A 22,742-nucleotide genomic window follows, 5' to 3' on the forward strand; every position below is an offset into this window, starting at 1 on the left:
AAAATTTCATTGGTCAACATATGATTATCTCCCAGAGAAAAATACATAATTTTATATAAAAAAACAAAGATTTGCTCGATTCGTTGTAAGCTTTATTTCTTACACTATATTCTTTGACATGTCTCTTGTAACACTTAAATATTTAATTAAATAGAAAATAAAATTTTCATAATTTTATTTTTCTTTGACAGAACTATAACATGTACTGTAGACGATCTGAATCGAGTGTATTCTTCCACTTTCTAAAGCGTGTGATTCAGCTGATGAAAGTAATAGGCAAAAAACAGAACTCTAGTTTTAGACTTGCAATAACTCATATATAGAATTTCAGTGAATTAGTGTTTCCAATACCCGCAATACAACCATAACAAAAACTTACAGAATGATATAAACTTTGAAGGTTCTTATTTCTGCATGGTTTACAGCTGACATATAATTCTTCATAGAACAAATGCATGGGCTCTTCATCAAGGTCTTCGAGTTCATGGGTTCGGTCCACTTTATTACCAAATCCAAAAACTATGAGAAGGGTGGCGGGCTGCTCCAGTAAAATAATAAGCACGCCTCTGCCATTTAGTTTATGAGAAACTCCAAATTAGACCAAGAACTCTATAGCCTGTGGTTGTTGCCTTAGAACTGGAAATTGGTAGACAAAGTCTGGCCAAAGGCCCAATTTTCGGGAACAACATCTTGGAAAAGTTTAGTTACTCCATCTGTTGTTGTGACCTTGAAGGACAAAGATTGACCATTTAAATATGCATTGGATTGCCAATTAGCACCCCAGTTTCTTGACATAATCAGCCATCCAGTTTTTGAGCCTTTAATAGACACGGATTGAATAGATCCAGCCCCTCCCACATTGCTGATCAACACAAGTTCAAAGTAGTCTCTCCCATTCACACTGAACCTAACCCCTCCCTTCTTCATACATGGAACCCTGCAATGTTAAATAATCATATCTATATCTATTATTAGAATAAACATTGGCTATGTATATGCATACTGCATATAACTATTTTTATGTTTACTTATTTTTATCTTTTTCTGTAATACGTACATCCCACAAATACAATTAAAATACAAAGAGACAATTAAAATTGTCCCCAAAAGTTGTACACAACAATTTCCTTAATTGGCCTCGAAACAAATATGCTCATCTCATATTGATGCCGATATCTAATTTTAAAGGGTAATATTGCTACACAAAAGATATAGAATAAAGTTCAAACCTTTGGAACAACACGGATCCCTCCTCTATAGATACCTATCTTTTCCCAAGCGGGTTGAGCCATGTCAAAATGTTTGAGAGGTGGGTTGCACCATCCACCATTGTTGTTGGGTAGAGCAAAATTAGGAGGGCAGAAGTTTGTGGCAGTTATGGTTATGGATGTTCCTTTTAAGCACCATTTGGAGTCTGCTTGATAATCACACATGATTTTGTAGCATTCTCCACACGAAGCTCCATCATTAAATAACGCAGTACTTAATGCTGCAGTACTAGTCCCATACCCTGTTGAATACAGATTCCCATACCCACAAGCTCCTCCTGCAATTACTCGCACACTCCAATTAGAAGTGAAAATATTTTTATAAAAGAAAAGTTCCCAATACTCTAATTGTGATCTTTAATATAATTTTACCATTACTTTTTTATTTATTCTAACCAATGTTCTTACAACACTTCAATTCTAAAAAAAAACATTCTTGGATATGTGAAAAAGTAGAACGACTCACCCATTGTCCCCGAGGCATCGCTACCACCATAAAAAGTGGCATGAGCACTGGTCCATCCAGAGGGTGAGAAGGCGCAAGTAATTATAGTGAAACAGCATAATACGAGGAAGCTGACCAAAATAAGCATGATTTTGGCCATTAGTATCTAGCTTTACGCACTGAACTGAAAATGAAGGATGCAATAATAGAATCGTATTAACTTATATCGACATTTCTAAGCACCAAGATAGTCTTTAAATAAAGGACCAGAGTCTCTAAGGCAACCATGGCACATGCTTGGGCTGCAACAAAGAAAGAACTATTATTATTTTATTATTATTTTTTTAATCTGAATTGTTGGCCAGATAAGAAGTTATTTGAGTAAGATTTTTATTCAAAACTGAAGCATTTATAGTATTAATATATTAAATTCTAAAATTTTTAATTAAAATTTATTAAATATAATTTCTTATTATGTAATTTGTTAGGAAAAATATTTTTTTTAGCAAAAGAATATTATTTATTGACTAACTTTTTTTGTGCAAATCGGCAGTGTTCTTAATGTCATTCAATTATTCCCACGTTCTCTTATCTTACACTTCCCTTCTCACTCACATGCGCTCTCAACACAGGGAGTCGTGAATGTATCGAAAAAACCCAAGATTAATTACACAACCCCAGTTGATCGTGTCTTTTCTTTTTCCATTCTGTACTTTTTCCCCAATTTTTGGTTTTATTGTCACAACTGATACCTTGGTTTGTAGTATTTGTGGATAAAATGACAGGCAATATTTTTATGCAATGGAAGCAAATGTCACCGATGGTCACATGCAAATGCTTGACAATGTCATAATTAGGGAGCTATATCCACATGTCCCATTTTGACTAAAACAGATAATCACGGCGGTGATATGGTGCTACGAGGCATAGGGAGTGTTGGCAAGCACCTCTACAATATCACCGTCGATTCAATCAGAGAATGGCCCATGTGGAGACTAAAATGATGGGAATAGAGTACAAAATCAGAGGCAAATGGGGGTTGGATAATTGTGAAATAAAATATTGGAAACCTATTGGACTGATCTATACTTGATCTCGTCTAGTTGTGAGTTGTGAGTTGTGAGTTGTGAGTTGTGACAGGCCAACACCGGCAAGCAAAGCGACGATTAAGTTCAAGATGGGACCCGTACCCAACTGCAATCAAGATTCTACATTTCCCCATGTCGACATATTCACCTGTTGTACCAAATTTTCTCCCTCTTTTACCTTTTTCCTGTTTATTTCTGAATCTTCCTTGCTAATTTAAAGAGTATGTTATCTTTATTTTATGTTTTTGAAAAAATTTGCCACGTTATTTATTTATTTGATATTTTTCTTCTCATCTCTTTCCTTATTGCGAAAGTAAATGTGAGAGTATGTCGCAAAAATTGAATTATTCGATTCCAATATGCTTATAAGAAATAAAAGTAAAAAGACGCTTAAAAGTAGCAAATTGATTTTGTAAGAAAAACTTATAAATCTTGAACTCTTTTTCTTGGACCGGTTAGGTGAATATTGATAAATTGATTTTTGCTAATCGTTGCTCTTAGATGAATATTGTTATAATAGTTTAGGAATTAATAAATAATTTATAAAAAGTATGATAAAAGTATATCTGATAATATTAACTATTATACTTTTTGTGATGATCAGTTATTTGAAATACAATAAAATACTATAAAGCTAAGTTTGTGTAAAATACCCTAACGTTCAGATTTTCTTCTTTAATAATAAAAGCATTTCGAGAAAAATTAGAATATTTTATTAAATTATCTAAGCGATATTCTTTCAATGAAAGAGACCTATTTAAGTATAAACAGAATTTAAAAAATTATAAAATGTGTTATACGTGAGGATGAAACACGACCTTTCAATTTTCATGTTCAGGTTCAACGTGAGGATCCATTTTATGCAGTGTGTATAAATCATAATTCAATTATCATTATTTTCATACGCATATAGAACTTGTCACAAATTAAGTAAAAAGAAAAACCAAAGCATTTCTAATTAAGCTTTAATAACCGCGGGATGTAAACCGCGGCACGTTTACTTATTTTCTCAACTACAAATAAATCCCACGACCTCATCAGTGATGGGAAAATGCATCTTCACAAATAAGCCCAATTGATTGGGAACGTCAACGGGAGGGAGAGAACCTTCAGAGACATGTTCACAAATAAAACAAGACTCAGTTCGAAAGGCAGCCCTACAATGGGTGCTTAATGTCAGCACTTGAACAACTGTGTCTAAACCACATTACCTGTTTCTACCCTTCCCCTCTTCCACACCAGATTTTAGACCTCCCTTGTAACACCCAAAAAACCCTATTTTCATAAAACCAACATGGTAAACAAACTGAATCATGCTGCAAGCTGTGGTCTTAATCCAATCTCCAACCAAATGTGAAAGTAAGGATTTCATCCGGGGACTCAGAAAATGAATCATTCACGATAGAAAAATTGATTATCACACTATAATTCAATAAATCCTTCAGAGCAACAGCATCTAATAATAGAACTTTTTGAACAGAATTAGTACGGTCCTAGATATTTAACTTTTTCTTCTCAGATCCTAACATAATCTCCGAACAAGTCAACAAACCATAGCAGTCATCAAGGATGAAAAACAGTAAATATTTTAATGTGGTAAACTGACTTTCAGAGATCTTCCACTTAGAATGAAAAATTCACCTTGTGAAAAGAAAATGATAATGGAAGTTCTTCAAAAGGTAAATATGAGCAAAGATTGGAAATGAAGATATCCTGACTGCAACTGGTACGGTGAAAATATCAGAAATCATCATCATCCTCCTCAGCAATATGCTTAGCCAGTTCTTGCTCTTGCTGTTGTCTCTCTCTTCTTTTTTCAGCACTTTCCTTTTCTTTGTGCGTGTTTGGTGGAAAACGAAGAGCTCGAACTGCCTCGTTATGCATGTTAAGACAGAAGGCAATCCGAGAATTGAAGGCCAACTGAGGCTCATTTGTGGAATAAATATCTCCAGTTTCCTTAGACACCATCCACCCATTGGCATGATCCAATGTAGCATCAATTGCACCATCACGAATAGCCTTTGCTACAATGCTCTCAGCATCAGCAACAGGATTTGCAGAGTTCAGCCTCAGTTTTTTGGCAACATCAGCTAGAGAGATGCGAGAATAAGAGATGCTGATGTTGCGTAAACCAGTCCTGATGACATTATGCCGCAGACGAACAATCAAATTATGAGTTCTATCTGCATGGAAGACAGTGGAAAACTTGTCTGCAATATTCCTAAAAAGTTCCAAGTCTCCAATCCGAACAGCCTGAAATTTCCACATCATCAGCTAACACTACCATAAAGAAGTACATAGTAATAAAGCATTTCTATGAATGTCAAAATGTCTATGTAGTGGTCTATGATTTAGATGTAAAAGGAAATAAAAAAAAACTTCCAAGATAGCATTAAAGATGGAAAATGGCCCAATAGATACATAAATTGTGTTTAGATATGATGATAACTAACTCAGGACATCAGTTTTGCAGGAGGTGTTGACAGTTGATCACTAAGCCATTGCCTTGAGCAAAAGTGAAAAAATCACGGAATACAACGGAAATTTGCCGAAAACATTTTTTGGTTGAGAAACAATGATCGCTCCAGTGGTTACTTATTAAACATCATTTTGAACACTGTTTACTAGTAAAGTGGTCATATGTTCCTAATCTAGGTACCCGATTCCAGAACTGCCTAGGTTTTAATGTTTTTCTATACAACAACAATAACCAAGTCTTTTCCTATTAGATTGGTTAGCAACATGGATTAATTAATGTCATAAAGTTCTATTGTGAATTCAATCATGTCTATAGGCAAATCATTAACCTCTAAATCCTTCATAATGATTTTGCCTATAGTTTTCCTCAGTCTCTCTCTACCTCTAGAGATGGATTACTCTCCATCTAATTTACTCTCCTTACAAGGGTCTCTACAAGTCCTCACCACAGTTCAAACATGCCAAACAACCTAAGGCAAGATTCTACCATTCTTTCAGCAATGGGAGTTATCTTTCTTTTTAATGCATTTATTCCTAATCATATCTTGTCTATAGTATATCAACACATCCAATGTAACATTCTCACCTCAGCTTGGTTGAGTTTATTTTGGTGTTTCCTTTTTACTACTCAACACAGAGATCCATAGAAAATGTCAAATTCATATATAGTTAACAAATTTTAATAGTGTCTCTTATGTGTACCTCTTGTAGGAAATAATTCTTCAGAGCTGTGTGGTATGAAGCATTGAATGTTGAAACAAATAGTAAAAAAAGTTCACATACTGATGAAAAGGAAAACTTTTTTAAAAATTTCAAATTGTACATCTGACACAAAGCACATAGGTAGTGAATGTATAATTAAACCAAGAAGGGAAAGTCTACTAGGCATGATTAACAGAGATAGAGAGAGACTGAAATAAGCATAATGATATCAGAACTAGCTTTGATACTTTGGATCATAATGTTGACTTACGTTTGTAAGCTCAAAGTAAGGTCTTAAAGCTTTCTCCATTCCTTTCTGCATAAAGACAGTTCGCTCTGGTATTTCTCCCAACAGTAAACGCACTATCACAGCCCACTTGTTACATTGAATTCGAAAGCCTCGCGCAGCAATTGGAGCTTTCCGAGCAGCTTGCAGCAGAGACTCTTTTGCATCTGTATACTCCAACTGAATTGTACGGATTTTCCCAAGGTAGAAGAGATAACGACAAAACTGAAAAATAAACGCAACAAATGTGGACGTGAGAGGAAAAAGAATCAAAATATGATAATTTTAACAACAATAAACTACACTAGATAAACTACTTTTAACACAAACATTAAAAAGTTCAACACAGAGGCTTTAACTCAATATCTCTGACCACTGGAATAAAAGGTACAGATGATCTACCCACAGTAAAAAACAGAACTTTGGCACTCAGGATAACAGTACTACCATACCTGCTGGTTTGAATGTGCTTCAAATCGAGGAGCCTTAGACCTCAACTTCTCCGCCTGATCATATAGGTTGTAGTGAAGGTAGTTACGAAGTAAAAGATTAAGAAGCGTTTCCTGCATTGCATCAACAGATAAGTTCAAAATTACGAGTTTGTATGAATTGAGTGACTAGCCAGTCTCCACAGTGTATATTTATACTATTTGAATAATTGAACACAGTAGAAATGTGATCCTTAATCAAAGCCCTAATTACTTTTAAATCAGTAATGCTAAATAATTGAGAATCTGTTAACAGCTAGCAAACATGCACTTGGTTCTAACAACGTGCTGAATTCTAGCAAAGATCAAAAGCCCTTGTGCAAAAAACCTCTAAGTCAGTTGAGAGTTGAAACAAACCTGACCCAACTCATCATGGCGCAGGGTGGCAATCCGGTGCAACGCAAGGAGGTTGCTGAAAACAAAATTTGCAAAATTAGTTTAAAATAAGCTACTTAAATATAATTTAGTTTTGAACCTCCTAAATTGATGTATTACATAGATAAGCACCTAACTCACCCCCGAATTTCAGCAAGATCTCCTGTAAGCTCATAGCTATATGAGTAGTAAAAATACAGTCTGGATGCAATAACATCAACAGTTCTTCTGTTTGTGTTCTTCAGCCAAACAATGCTAGCTGAGGAACAAGCTTTGGCCTAAAAGGTAAAAGCAACATTGGCATTGTACCAGTTGTTACTTATGAGCTTGCATGGTCAAAAAAATGTAAGCAAGAGGGAAACTGACCTCATTGTATTTCTTTTGATCAATCAGAAAAAGTAGTACCAGCAGGTAACAATAGATTTCTAGCTCAGGTAACAAGTGTTTAACTGGGGTTTGACTAGCAGATGTTGCTGCATCCACTTCCATCTCATGATCATCCTCCTATAGAATCAGTAACAGTAACAAAATTATGACTTGAATGACCATTGCACCATAAAAACATAGGAAGGAATCACCCCAATATTTCCCGGGGAAGACAAAGCAGAGAGAGAGAACACCAAATTAATGCATTAATTGGCGCTCATCCAGCTCACACTATTAATATTAAGCCTTAAACAGCAGTAAAACTATGCAAATTTTCCACGAGTAACTAAACAGAACTAAGTTTATTAGAGGGATCATCAATTTACTAAAATTCATTCACTTCATAATTATGATTTAGAATTAAATAGGCCCTAGACAACTACCTATCTTCGTCCACATCATAATTCAAAAGTATGATAAAAATAAAATAAAATTTAAAATACAAACCCTTTTTTACTTGGATCAAACCCTGAATCTACCATAGAAGTTTACCTTGGGAAGATAAGCAGACAATTTGGTGTGAGCTTCAGCACCAGGGGTAAGAACATAATCGAGAAAGGATGAGATAACGGATGCTGTTAATTTACGCCTCAGTGCAATTGTAAGGCGAACAGCGCGAGCAATTCTACGAACTTCCTTCGAGTACGAACCGGTCTCGATAAGAGAAGCTATCTCCTTCAAATCTGTGAATCCGAATTTCAAAAGCACAAAAAAAAAAAAAAAACATTGGAAGGTTTAATAGAAGTGCGAAATCATGACAGTAGAAGAGTTAGAGAAATATAGTTACGCTGCAAAGTAGATGGAGCAGGTAAAGAAACAGAGTTAGAAGGTGTTGAGCGATCCTTCATCTCAAGATCTTGAGTCATCGTGAAAAGAATCTACTGAAACCGCGCAATCGATTAAGGAATTGGGAGAATCTGGTGCAAACCCTAACACGATGAACAAGTGATGAAGAAAACCAAAGGAGAAGCAATATGGTATTGGTCGCACAGCTGGCATATGTCCTCTGCACACTCGCTACACTACACTTGTTACCCAAGCTAGCAAACCAAAATGGGCCTTGGTGATGGGCCAACTAAAAGTATAGGCCTATTTACAATCCAACAAATAGTTCCGCTTTTTAAACTGTGTTTATTGTTGACCAACAAGAAATCGTGGTGATTAAGAGAAATACATGATATTGACCCCAAAAATAAATAAATAAATAAATATATATATATATATATATAAAAGATATACATGACCCAAAAAATGGGAAAGAAGCCTCTACCGAGGAAAATAAAACAATGTATTAAGACCAATAGACTTTTTTAACAAAATTAAGAAATTGACTGATTCAAAATTAATATATCAGTATAACTAGAATATATATCCGTGCAGTGCACAAATTTGTATAAATATATTCATATTTTTTATTAGTTAATTTAATTTAAATAATAATTATTTTTAATGTGTTTGAAAAATAAAAATAAAATTTTAATTATTTTAAAAAAAATGATTTATAAAAAATAATTATAAAAGTTAAATTTAATTTCTATGTAATGTTAAACATTATAAATTTTATTAATAATAATTTAATTATGAATTAATAAAAATATATTTGTGTGTTATACAAATTTATTTATATTTTTATTAAATTATCTTATTTTAAAATAAACAAAAAATTATAATTTAAATGTAAAAATATCTAATAACAAAATTTTATTATATTAAATAATATCAAATACAATTATATTAAAAAATATAATAAATATATTTTTATATATAAATTATTTTGTATATTTTATATATTTTTCATCCTTTTCAATAATAAAAATTATTATTTTCTTGAGTTGATGTAAACATAAAAAATAATTATTTAAAAATAAATTCAAAAAACATAAAAATGAAAATAAAAATACATAAAAATGTATATACTAATGAGTAGAAATATAAAAAAAAAAATAATAAACAATAAGGTTTAGTATTATACTTAATTATTAAGTAAGATCTATTTGAATGAAGTTTAATTTTTATTTTTTAATATTTGAAATAAATATTAACATAACTTTAGTTGATAAATTATGTGTAAAATTATTAATTTATGATTTTAAAATAAAATATTTAAATTTAACTTATAATAAGTAAATATATACTAATGATTAATTATTTTAATTTAAAATATTTTTTAACTTTTAAATTAGTATTAATTTAAAGAATATAATATCATAAATAATTATACCAATACAAAAAAATATATTTATCGTACTTTATATTCTACATATAATTTAATTTATAATTAAAGAATAAATTGTAAGTCCATTACATGATTAAATACTTAAAAAAAAATTAAAAGTATTAAAAATTTAATTTTAATCTAAAAAGATTTCAACAATTACATAATTAGAATATAAAATATTAATAAATAAATATAGTTTGAAATGTTAATACTAAAAATATTAACAAATATTTTTATAACATTTTAAATATTAATTCATGTCTTTACTTGATTGTAAATTTTTTTCATAATTGTAAAAAAAATATTTAAACCTCCGATTTACTGTTAAAATAAATTATATATATAAAAATAAATATAATATTTAAACTTAATTTATATTTAAAATATTATAATATATATATATTTATTTATTATAGTATAAAAATATTAAATTTACAAATCTAGCAATTATAGTAAGATTTTAATTACAAATTTATATATTACAGTAATATATTATTTTTATTCTTAAGACTGTATAACTATTAATGTAAATTTTTTATATATAATTAATTGCAATAAATTTTTTTAAAATACAATTTAAATATAATAATTATGAATCAATTATAATTTAAATTATTAAGATATGTGAAATATTGTAATTAATTTTAATAATATTTTATTAAATATAATTTATATAAAATTAATTCTAATATAACTTCTTTAAATACAATTTAAAGATAATAATTATGAATCAATGATAATTTTAATTCATAAGATGCAAAATATTATAATTAATTTTAATAAATAGTTATTAAATATAATTTATAGTCAATATGTTATTTTTGTTCCTGACATTACCAACATTTATTTTTGACAATCCATATCATTAATCATGTGAATAAATTTAAATATTTTAAATATTAACAATTATAATTTTTGTTATAAATATGTATAGTAATAAGTAGATGATAGCTAATATTTTATTTCTAATAATGCAACATTCGTATCACTAATAATGTAACTGATACTAAATATTTTAAATTTTTATAATCATAAAATCTAATATAAATATACAAAGTAATAATAAGTAATTGTAATTATCAATATTATAAATAATTATAAGCATTTTAAAGTTTAATAATCATAAATTTTGTTGTAAATATATACAGTAATAAATAGTGATAGTCAATTTTACATATAAATATAGAATATAGAAGATAGAATTTTTTTCTTCATGAAGCAATTTTTACTTTTTATTTATTGCGCTTACGATAATAATATTACCATTTTTTAGCATTGTCCATTGAGTTAACTATATCACACTCCTCCTCGCCGAATAAATCAATGACAAATGTTGTTGTCCACGTCCCTTAGAGGAAAGAAAAGATAAACAGAGAGATTTTTTTTCTATAGAAATTTAAAAATAAACTGAGTTATTTTTCTGTAATAAAACTTCGACACTATAGTTGTCTCCCATTAAATGCTGAAAGAATAAAAATAAGATCAGACAGAGCATATATCAAAGATGAAGACCATAACTTGGATTGATACGCAACTTCGTTATATTGTTGTTCTATGTATTAGCCTAGCCAATCTAAGAAAGCTCTTATAGTATTGTAAATTCAACAAGTATAAGATATTCTCTTTTTAATTTCTATGAAAACATTACAAAAATATATATTAAATACTTCTTAAATGGTAAATACAATAGTATACCATGTCTCTCGCTAATTATAATGTTCATCCATTATTACCACCTTTAATAAGACTTTCATGATCGGCCGACGGCTTTTGGTAATAAAAGGATAGTTTAAAGCAGGAGTTAATTTTACATTCCTTGGGATGTTAGGATGGGGACGAAACATTTCATGTTTGGTATACATAGGACATCCAAAAACAAAAGTTCCACCCTGCATCGTGGGATCTACGTTAAAGTGAAAAAAAAAATTGAAGTGAATACAATTTAGAATTCAATGTACATTAATTTCCAAGTTACGAGACTGTGTACAATCCTAACCTATTTCGACTCAGACTTATGGAGGATAAAATAAGCGACCTCTTTCAAATAAATCTGTACTTGATCCAATGATATAATTAAAAAATCAATACACACTAACTTCCATGTTCGAAACTATGGACCATCTAATCTATTTCGACGGGCACTAATGGCCGATAAAACAAGTTACCTTTTATTTGATCCAACTTTGTTCTTTTGGAAGGAAAAATGTTTAAAAAAATAAAATCAAACCCAATGGCATTTTATAGAAATAATCACTTACTAGATTTCTTTCCATCTTATTGGTCTTTTGTGCCATGAAAAAATAAACACTCGATGAGTTGTGACAAACCAATGCTTCGCATCAATCACAAGACCCAAAAATTATTGTTCAGGAAGTGTACCATAGTCCGATTGTGATTCTCCACTCTGCAATTCATCCCCGATTGACCATGATTTCTCTATTTTATTAAACACCCAAATCCCCCCTGAAAAACCCAGTCGATCCAGTTTTGGTTTTGAAAAAGATATATAAAATAATTCCTCAATATTATAAATGCAAGATTTTTTAATGGATTGAAAGACTAAGTGCTTGTTTGTGTATTGTCAAAGGATATTTCGTTGGAATTGAAAAAAAAATCCCTTTTAAGAAAAATGTCGCTGAAACATGGTTGTTTATCTCAATTAATGCTTAGATTCCATTAGCCTACTTAACCAAACAGACCTTAAATAGTCTGATATTTATAATCTAAATTGATTATTATTTATAATTTATATTTTTGTTCATTTCTGGGAATATTGTCATTGTCAACCAACCAAACATAAAATAAAAATACTACCAGATTCCTTGGAAATGTATCCAATATTCCCAGAAACGTTGAAAATCAAATAAACATAGATCTAAGGCAGACTTCGAAGCCGGCCTTGAATGCCACCGTACCCTGTGTCTCGTATTCCCCACCCACGCTACATATGTATATCTAAGGACTAAGGAATATTTATAACGTTTAATTTCCTTTATTGCATTCTTGGCATTAGCACTATCATTCAGCAAATACATTCTTTACATTTCCTCACTGGTCAAGTGCTAATAACTAAAGATACTTACAATCCTCACAGGAAGAAATGAAGGGATTCTTCACTTTTTGAACTCTTCTTCGCACCAACCAATGGGTCAATGACCTTCCTCCAGGTGTTATAGTCAACGGCAGCTCCAGTATCGGGCAACAAGAATCCATTGACATAGAAAAAGGGTGTTCCATACACCCCTCTCGAAGCAGCATACTGCATTTTCAAAGAAACTCAATTAATCAAACATGATAATTGGTTTTGATAGAGAAGTGAGCCAGACATTAATTTTGAATACAAAATTTCAAATCAAAATATCTTCTAATAACCTTAGTAATTAACCTGAACGCAAACATTTAGTCTTACCTTAAAAGAAACCCTGGTCAGATAATCAGTTTTTGTGTCATTGAAGCCATTCTGTATGGAATTATAATAAGAGCTCCCAAGTACTTTTGCTGCAGACTTCACTATCTCCTCTACAATAGAAACCCTAGTTAAGTTCCGCGTTTGAGCCCCATAGAATTTCTCCTGTTAAATGGTATGCACCAGGTATGGTGAGCAAGATACTTAAATAACTTTTCATTTAGAAAGATTGCATCCTAGATCCCTTTCTTAATCACAATACAGAAGATACAAATCACAGTGCCATTAACCTAAACAATTTTAAGTCACAGAAATATGATTTTACAAGTAGCCATGTGGCTCTTTCTAAATTACTTATACAGTAACAGTTATGGCTAATACTAACAACATACATGCCTTGCTGCCGTGTACGATTGTTGAGCAAAGCCACATATGAAACAAAAGAAGCTAAAAAAAACTGAGAAAAGCTGAAACTTCTCTGCCAAATAACCTTCGAAGTCCATTTTAAATACGAATCACTAAAATAAAAATGGAAAACACATTTTTCTCTCAATCTATCTGAAACAAATTCAACATCCAAATTCACAACAGTTAAAGCTTCAAGTCAACACGTATCACATATTCAATCAATACACCACAACCAAAATCGATTACGGAACAGTACAAATCAACCTGATGCTTGAAGAGCCACTCCAAAAAGGGAAAAGTCGCAGATGCATTCAAGGTGTTCACAATGTGCAAAGCACGAGACGCAACAAAAGCATTGTCATGGTAACTGCGATGTCAAGAAAAACAAAATCTCAACACCCCGCAGGCAAGGAAAAGAAATTGAAGCAATGGTACAAATAATGTTAAAAACGCAATGTAGCAGAGTCTTTTATCTTTGCCGAATTTCAGATTTGAAAATGAATTTATGATTAATGATAAAATTTAAACCCGAGGTATTACATAAAATAAAAATATGAGAAAGTAAGGACTAACGGTAACGGGAGGAGGTGAACGACAAGCGAAACTCGAGAACCGTAGTGGTGAAGAGCTTGTTTGAGTGGGGGCCATGAATCCCTGCTGTCTGGGCAAACGGGATCGTAAAACGCTTCGATCAAAATGGAATCGAAATCGAAAGAGTGATTCTCGTAGACGAAACCATCCAATTTTGAAGGCGGTATGTAATCGCCACTCGCACTGAAGAAGACAACCAAAACCAGTAACGCAACCAACTGCAGTATCGCTGGTCGCAACATCTTCACTCTCAGTCTCCGCAAACCTATGAGCCAATCCGTATTAGGGGGAGAAAGCCACATATCTCATTTAATTAAATTATTTTGTTCGTGATGAATTTTTTATTTCCCTCTTTTACGTAATTACATGTCCTTATAAGACAATAAAATAAAATAAAACTCCAATTCTAATGAATTTTACAAGTTGACTTCTACACTAAACATTTAATATGCTTCTTTTGTTATTTTTAAACAAGTATTTCAAAAATAAGAAATTATTTATATAAAAAAGTGTTTTTAAACGATTCTGTCATTATCGATTTTATTTGAATATTATTTTCAGATGAAAATATATTTTTCAATAATATATTTAGGAATAAAATTATAGAGGAAAAAATTATTTTAATAATATTTTCAGTAGCTTATGTTACCAATATATTTTCCATCGGAATATTTAATACAGCATTTGCTTAGAGTCGAAATGATCTATACGAGGTGTTTGCAAAAGTTACATGTTGCACGCGAAAAATATTTCGTTTTATAGTTTAAAATAATCAGTATTCAAGGTAAGTACATTGGATTTAATGAACTGGAGGTACATTGAACCTGGCCAGTTCTTGGCACTTCATTAATGGGATTTAATGAACAGAATGCGAAAGGCAATATACTGGGCAGTGACACGTCTGCATTGGTACTATCGCTCGGGATATTTTGGACTAATAATTACAATATATCTCTATTTTTCTATTATAAATTTAAAATTTTATTTTTAGATGAACATATATTTTAAAAAATTAATCTCATTTAGTTATGAAACTTTTTAATGAAACATTAATTTTGTTATTTAAACCGCAATTACCATTCATATTTTATATATAGATGACAATTCTCTTTAAATTAAAAATATTCATAACATAGCAAAAGTAGCTCTCTCAAATTATAAAATGTGTAATCTATCCTTAATATATAAATTTTCGTAAACATGCTTTATCCCTGCCATCAATCAAGAACTAAAGAATATTTTAAATAACCACCGAAATAGACGAAAAATTAACTCAGTAAGAAGATAATGTGTTATTATGTGTGAGTGGTTTAAATTATTTTTTTATCTACTGTTGGCAAGGGAAATGTTTCATATTGCGTATCTAATTACAAGTGGAGTGAAAAAAATATATATAAATGAAATCTACTATTTAATTATTCTGTTGCTTTCATGTGGAAACAATATAGTTTTTTATTATAATATTTATATATGAAATGATATTTTTTTTTCAACTTATATGAAATGATCAGAACATCATTAAATAACAGTTAGGTCTAATACTGTTCCCTGCATCTGCGTTGAAAGGATCACCTTTTTACAAAGGCCCACTCAACCCAAGACAAGGAGTAAACGGGGACTGAGACATTAATCATGGAGCTGATTATAATGGGTTGTTTGAAAATTGTACTCTTTCATGACCCAAAAAAAAAGGTGAAAGTACCCCGATATTACCATAATTGTTTTTGTTAATATAAACTTCAATTTAGAAAAATAATTTTTTAGTTTAAATATTGAACATTATATTTGTTATATTGATAACGATGACATATATTAATATTTTATAACAATAAAAATATTTATTAAATATTATATGTCATATATTATTAGTATAAATTCATTTTTAAAAGGTGTATAAATTCATATTATTTAGACCAATATTTTTTTATAAAAAAAAATATATTGACAGATGTTAATGGAAAACCAAACCGATGGTAAATGATAATTGTCAGTAGTTAAAATTACGACTGTGTACCTAAGCCATTACTTATTCTGTTGCAATTGGTTAAAATGTACTAATACGTGAACATAATAAAGATGGTTTTCAAAAAGCATAATATCTTAAGACAGTGGGTTAGTGACTCTTACAACTTGTAAAAATGATCTGAATCTTGTGTTGCCTTGCTAGTGGGAAAGGCTTAAGCATCAATGTCTAACACCCATTGAAAGTTGACAGAAAAGTGAATTGAGGACAATTTAACGGCTGGAGAATAATATACCAAAACTTTAAAGAAAACACAGCCCCATGTTTAATGTCTTATTCAAGAAACATCATAAGAAATTAAGGAATATGAATTGCTTTCTTATTCCACAATGTGTAAAGTACGAGTTTGAAGTTGAAATAGAGACATTGTTATCACTCACGCGCCATCGTTAACGCAGGATGCATACAATATTGAATAAGCTACTGTACAAAGATACCAGGGACTATGTGTTGCAGCTATTATTTTAATCTTAAAATTTATATATAATCATCTAAAATATTTTTTCACACTGTAAAACATTATACAAGGAATAATATAAACATGTTTTTACGTCACTTTATATTTATTGACTAATTTAAAAATTTTTTTTTTATCAAAACCTTAATTTGTTTAGGTACCTTTCACTTTGATCCTATTGTCTCCAATTTTTCTCAAGTTTAATAATAATAATAAGAAGGTGTAAATGAAGAGTGTTGTGGAAAATGATTTTTTTTTTTGTTTAGCTGCTCCTCTCTCACTATAAAGTAAGTCAAGCCGCGTGATTACAACTCTCTAATTTAAGATTAAAAGAAAAAAACGCGGGACAGATTTATCACCCATCTTAGAATTTGGGAATTGAGATGCTATTAAGCAGTCAATCTTTATGATTTGAAAATTAAGAATGGCCAAATTAATCAATTTGAGTATCTATTTTTAGCTTGTACAGCCACGCTGCAAGTATGCCATTTACCTCAGAGGCATGAATTGAGAATCGCGTAACCAATAAAATATCTAATTTTCAGAAAGGGTAAAAGCCGCCACGAAAGTGTCATATCAAGTGTTTCTGGTTCACAATGGCAAGTACATTAGCTGGATTTGCTTTGGTTTAGTTACCAAATGATATGCACCCACTCAAAGCCAATTGTATTTTGTCCCCACATTTGTATTTGCTTGCATTGCGGATTTAGTTGACAATATAGCTGCTGGTTCCCCCTTTTCTTCCTATTTTTCTGTAAGCGAGACGTGTTCTAGCATGGGTCATGTTTTGTCAATGATTCAAACATGGAGCTCACAACGAAATAGGTCTATTCTTTTAAACATTCTTTTAAACCATTGTATAATAAATATCTGATAAAAAATCATAATTTTATAAAATTTCATCATCTGTTAGATTTAGTTTCTTTAAATAAAGACACAGTTATATAAATGATTTATTTCATTTGATAAGAATATAATATTGAGCGAGTGAAAAAGGCATTTAGTACTATTAACTGCTCACCTAAATAATTTGTATGAATAAAAATCCTTAAAAATGAATTTGTTTCTAAATAAGAAAGTACATAATTATTTATTTTTATTTAATTTAAAATTCATGATTATATTAATTCATAAAATTTAAAAATAAATAATCTCTTTTTATTTTATAAATGAATTTACTTTGGAGGATGTTATCGTAATAGAAATAGATAAAAAAAAGTGAAAGCAAAGTCAAGAACTATGACACTCCATGCTGACTCACACCGCATACCTTCAGGTTCAGATGCTCAAGGAATGATAGTCTCTTCCCCGTAAAGTCGCGACTTTATTATTCTCCACTCTACCCAATGCTTCAAGTCGCAGTGTTTCAATTTTCAAACAGACAATTGCTGTTGTTGGGTTTCCTTGTCATCGTCTGCGATTTCCCCCTGGCGTTAAGCATGCTTTTAAGGAATCACATCTCTTTTATTTATCTATAATATTTTTCATTCTTATAGCATGATTGAATGAAATTGTTTTTACCAAATAATCATTTATTTTTAAAAGCTTTTTCAGATAGTAACAATAAAAATATACGTATAAATTTACCTAAACATGTAAAAAAAATTCTAGGAAAAAAACAAAAAATAACTTATTTTAATAAATTTTGTCATATTTATAAGATTAAAAACTTAAATCACGTCTTATACGGTTAAATATATATTTTTTATCTCTACATTTAAACAATTTGTTTATTTTACTTTTTTTAATATTTTATTTATCTTTTTTTATTTTAATATTTGTTTATTAAAGATTATTAAGTGTCGTCTTTTTAATAGACTAAGTTGACAATAAAGATTAAAAGCAAAAAACTTGTAAAAAAATTATTACTAAATAGAAACAGAAAGAAATTTTTCACTAAAATACAAAGACTAAAATCATATGATAAGGTTTTAATATGTTTTGTATATTTACTCTAGTTGTACAACCAATAAATGAACAAACTTCAAATACGCAACCTCTCCTATTTTGGTCAAGTTGAAGGGCCCTAAGTTATCTTTTGATTGTCTTTGGTGGATAGGTTGAGCCATTAACCTATCTTAACTGGAAAAGGAATTAAATGGGACAAGCAGGGTCCGAAGCACCGATGGTGGTCGTGGTAGAGATACAAATGAAAGGACCTTTGCTTTTCAGGAGGGACCAAACTGTTTCTTTGGTGACCCCACTTTAAGCTTCCTCTTCATTTCAATTTTAATAAAAGGAAATATCATATGCAGATCTTTCTTTACCCTATTGTGTGTGTAAGGGGTAAACAAAACAACCCCCACTCCACTGTTTCGACAAATCCATCGTTGCCCGCAGACCAATGGTTGCATTTTTCCGTACATGGCTATCCCGACTCACCATCCTAGAGCAGTGTGGGCACGGTAAAATATGTTTTTAGTAGATATAAGATATAATTAAATTTAGTTTTTATTCTCTAAGTTTTTGTTTGACTTTTTTTAACAAAATATATTTTTAAATATTTATTGTTATCATAATATATCTAATTTTGCATCGTAATTTATCAATTACATGTTTATCTAGATGCTCAAAGAAATAACACATTAATTTTTTAATGCATCAATTATGTTATTAACACGTGTCGAGTAAAAATTTGTTAAGGACAAAATATAACATAATTAGATACATTTAATAAATAAATTAAAAATAAAATATTTTTTTTAAATGATTAGTATTATTAATTATCAAATTAAATAATAAGACACAGAAAACAACCGTATCTATAATAATTAAAATATATTTTGGTTATTACCTATATAAAATTATAAAAAAAATCAACAAATTTGTCATTAATTTTTTATATATGTATATATATAGTTAATTATTTAGTTTTATTTTATTTATTTCATTATACTTTTTAACCTTTTATATTTCTAATATTTAAATTTTTTTATAATCCTATATTGAAATTTTTAATAAATTTTTACATAATTTTTACTTTTTAAATCTTCTTAATCTAATTTTTTTACTCATGATTTATTATTAACCTTTTAATTCTAATTTTTTATATCCATTTAAAAAAATAATAAATCAATATTGATTAAAAATATAATTTTAAATAAGTTATTAAAACTCCTGTTTTTGTTATGCACAAACATGCATAGATATGTATAAATCCAAATATAAAAAAAAAATTCACAACTTTAATAAAAAAATATTATATATAAATAGATACATATAAATAGTTGTAATTAATAATATTTAATAAAAACAATTTTATTTTTAATCATGCATCACAAAGACACAAAATGTTTGTAATAATTGTTTTTTGTTTTGTACTATTCACCTAAAGCTTATTTGATTCGATGTATTTTCTTTTTTAAGGACTTTATATTATTTGAAGTTATAATCTACAATTTAGAATGATATGTGATTTATAATAAAATTTAATATTATAAATAATTTATTTATTTATAATAAAAATTTGTCATTAAAATATTGGAACTCATTTTTTTATGCCATGTTCTCTGTCAAGTGATTGATCTTACAATTGAACCCAAAGACTATGCAAACTAACTGAAAACTATGGACTATTTCCACCGCAACCCTTGATAGCCATTATGTTTAATTTTGATTAAAATGTGAAGTTATTTTGTATAATAATCATTTATTATATTTTTTACACATAGTAACTGTGATGATAAACTTTTGAGTGAATAATAATAATACACTAAGGTTATATAAAATTTCCATTTAATCCAATTGAATATAAAGACAATTAATAAATGAAGTAGTAACTGTAGAATAAAAAAAAACATTGCTTTTAAAAACTATTGAATAATATACATATATATATATATATATATATATATATATATAACATTTTAATGAAAATTTTAAAGAAATTAAATTGAAATAGAAAGATTAAAATTATAAAAACATGTGTGAGTATATAAAGTTAAAATAAAATCAAGGCTGAAATGTGTCATTGTAGATGAAAGTACATATTAAATTATTATTGAAAGAATATACTCTAATTCAATATACAAATTTAGAAATAATTAATTTAAAGTACAAAAAAAATTGATATCAGAAAGAGAAAATAATTAAAAAATTAACATGAAAGTTTTCATTTAAAAATTATAAAAATAGATATTTTTAACATATAATAAACCTAGGTTTAAATATTCACTCAAAGATATCTAGCTGTGCATCGGGCTATAAAATAAAATCTTCAGTATAAACTAGCGTTCTGTGATAAAGCAGTGCTAGTCTCTCTCCCTCCCCACCCACAAATATTCACTGATTCACATAAGAGGAAGCTACACAATTCTCTCTCACTCCATTTCTCAACCTACCCAGTCCCCCCATTACCCATAGATATCCCTTTTCATTCTATCAGGTTTGGCTATTTAACCACAATTTTTCGGGTTCCCTTTCACAACACTGAACAAAGCTTGTCCCTGTGTGTTATTGTGCGATATGGTGGGTTGCTGGTGCACTTACCCAATCCCTTGGGTACTCCTTTACCAACCACCCCCTCCATTAATTTCCCTCTGAATCGAACAAAGGTGTGAACCCAAATGCTCGATTCGGTTCTTCTGGCACTTTTCTTGCCCTGCCTTGGCATGAGTGCTGTTTTCATCGTCTACATGTGCCTTCTCTGGTACGCCACTACGCATCACCACCCCAGCCTCGGGCAACCGGTCAAACCCGTCTCTGACAAGGGTTTATCCTCATTGGAGTTGGAAAAACTCCCCACAATCACCGGCAAAGAACTTATTTTGGGCACCGAATGCGCCGTCTGCCTCGACGAGATCGAGAACGACCAACCAGCTCGACTGGTCCCTGGTTGCAACCACGGCTTCCATGTCCATTGCGCTGACACCTGGCTCTCCAAGCACCCCCTTTGTCCCGTTTGTAGAACCAAGCTCGACCCTCAAATTTTCATTTCCCAAAGCCCATGCTGAAATCAATCAAGATAAATCAAATGAAAGAATTAGGGAAGTCAAATATTTTTAATTTCTTAATTAATTAGCTTTATTATTATAGTAATGTTTTCTTTGTTAGCTTAGTACTTAAATGTATGTCTCATGTGTCATGGACTGGTTGAATTTAGATGTTTTCTTGTTTAATTGTTAGTTACTATTAGTAGTTGCTAATAAGAGGGACTTGTGGTTGGCGATGTTGCTGTGGTTTGGAGGACATGTGTTTGTGAAGCATTTTAGAATTTTTCTACTTTGATGGTTTTGTTTCCCAAAAAGTATTGCTGCACGTAAATAAGGCGTAAACGACACTAATGGAGAGCCGAGGGAAGACAAAAGAGCGGCCAACTCACGCTATCACTAAATCCAAGACACGTAGATGAACGGACCGTGAACTGAACGGTTTTCTTGTGCTTTTATCCATTGCAGTCACAGAGAATACGCAGGGCGAATTTGATTTTGATCTTATCCCACCCATACGACTACAGCTAAATGCCAGCTAGGTCTGTGTGATATGATTTTTACATCTCTTCTTTGCACAATTTGGTTACGACGCTGTTAAAAACTAGAATTAGAACCACAGCAAAACAAGAAAATAACATTTCAAATAAAACAGGAGTACTATAGTTGTTGTTGGTCATGGGAATGGTTGATTAAGTTCTAGATCATGATCTACAACTTACAAACACCTAAATATCGATAGCTTTTGTTTAACATTATTTTATTTTAAATTTTTATCGTAGTATATTAATTGTTAAATTGATGATATATTTTTTATTTCCTTTTTCAATAGTGTAAGGACATCAATGAATATTTACAAAATAATTTTTCTAGTTGCATTATTTGCATGGTATGTCCCAACGAGAATTAATGGGCGCGAGCGGTTTATTTAATGAGTTAATAGGTTGTGACTTGTGTGAGAAATGACCAAATGGGTCCCTCCCTTCCTAAGATGCATCGGTGGCACATCGACTTTTTGACTTTTAGGTTTTGAAAGCCCATCGTTGTCATATGGTAAGCTTGGTAGATGTATCATAAGGAGCCCCACGGACGAAGAGTGGATGGTTGGTTGATTCATTGGTGAAGATGTTGTAATGTTGCTGCACTTCCACCTGT

The 22,742-nt window shown here is 30.5% G+C and overlaps 3 protein-coding genes and 1 pseudogene across 3 annotated transcripts; 1 reads left to right on the forward strand and 3 right to left on the reverse strand.

Annotated features, from left to right (window-relative positions):
- Positions 1–427: 427 nt before the first annotated feature.
- LOC113864563 lies at positions 428–1,920 on the reverse strand (annotated as a pseudogene).
- A 1,815-nt stretch (positions 1,921–3,735) lies between these two features.
- On the reverse strand, positions 3,736–8,557 carry LOC113864734 (probable 26S proteasome non-ATPase regulatory subunit 3). Its single transcript, XM_027498792.1, has 8 exons — positions 8,344–8,557; positions 8,049–8,239; positions 7,497–7,634; positions 7,272–7,408; positions 7,113–7,167; positions 6,720–6,830; positions 6,253–6,492; positions 3,736–5,054 (listed from the first exon to the last, which is right to left on the reverse strand). Exons 1-8 carry the CDS (start codon positions 8,420–8,422, stop codon positions 4,542–4,544), a joined length of 1,464 nt encoding a protein of 487 aa, XP_027354593.1. The 5' UTR covers positions 8,423–8,557; the 3' UTR covers positions 3,736–4,541.
- Positions 8,558–12,692: 4,135 nt separating this feature from the next.
- Positions 12,693–14,513, reverse strand: LOC113865392. The gene is made up of 4 exons (XM_027499896.1): positions 14,162–14,513; positions 13,853–13,955; positions 13,184–13,345; positions 12,693–13,033 (listed from the first exon to the last, which is right to left on the reverse strand). The coding sequence occupies exons 1-4, from the start codon at positions 14,479–14,481 to the stop codon at positions 12,863–12,865; spliced, it is 756 nt and encodes a 251-aa protein (XP_027355697.1). The 5' UTR covers positions 14,482–14,513; the 3' UTR covers positions 12,693–12,862.
- A 6,388-nt stretch (positions 14,514–20,901) lies between these two features.
- LOC113865721 (E3 ubiquitin-protein ligase ATL23-like) lies at positions 20,902–21,966 on the forward strand. The gene has a single exon (XM_027500446.1). The coding sequence runs from the start codon at positions 21,225–21,227 to the stop codon at positions 21,609–21,611; it is 387 nt and encodes a 128-aa protein (XP_027356247.1). The 5' UTR covers positions 20,902–21,224; the 3' UTR covers positions 21,612–21,966.
- Positions 21,967–22,742: the final 776 nt, after the last annotated feature.

Source organism: Abrus precatorius, unplaced genomic scaffold, assembly GCF_003935025.1.
Source record: "Abrus precatorius isolate BTA unplaced genomic scaffold, Abrus_2018 Scaffold4, whole genome shotgun sequence".
Taxonomy (NCBI): Eukaryota; Viridiplantae; Streptophyta; class Magnoliopsida; order Fabales; family Fabaceae; genus Abrus; species Abrus precatorius.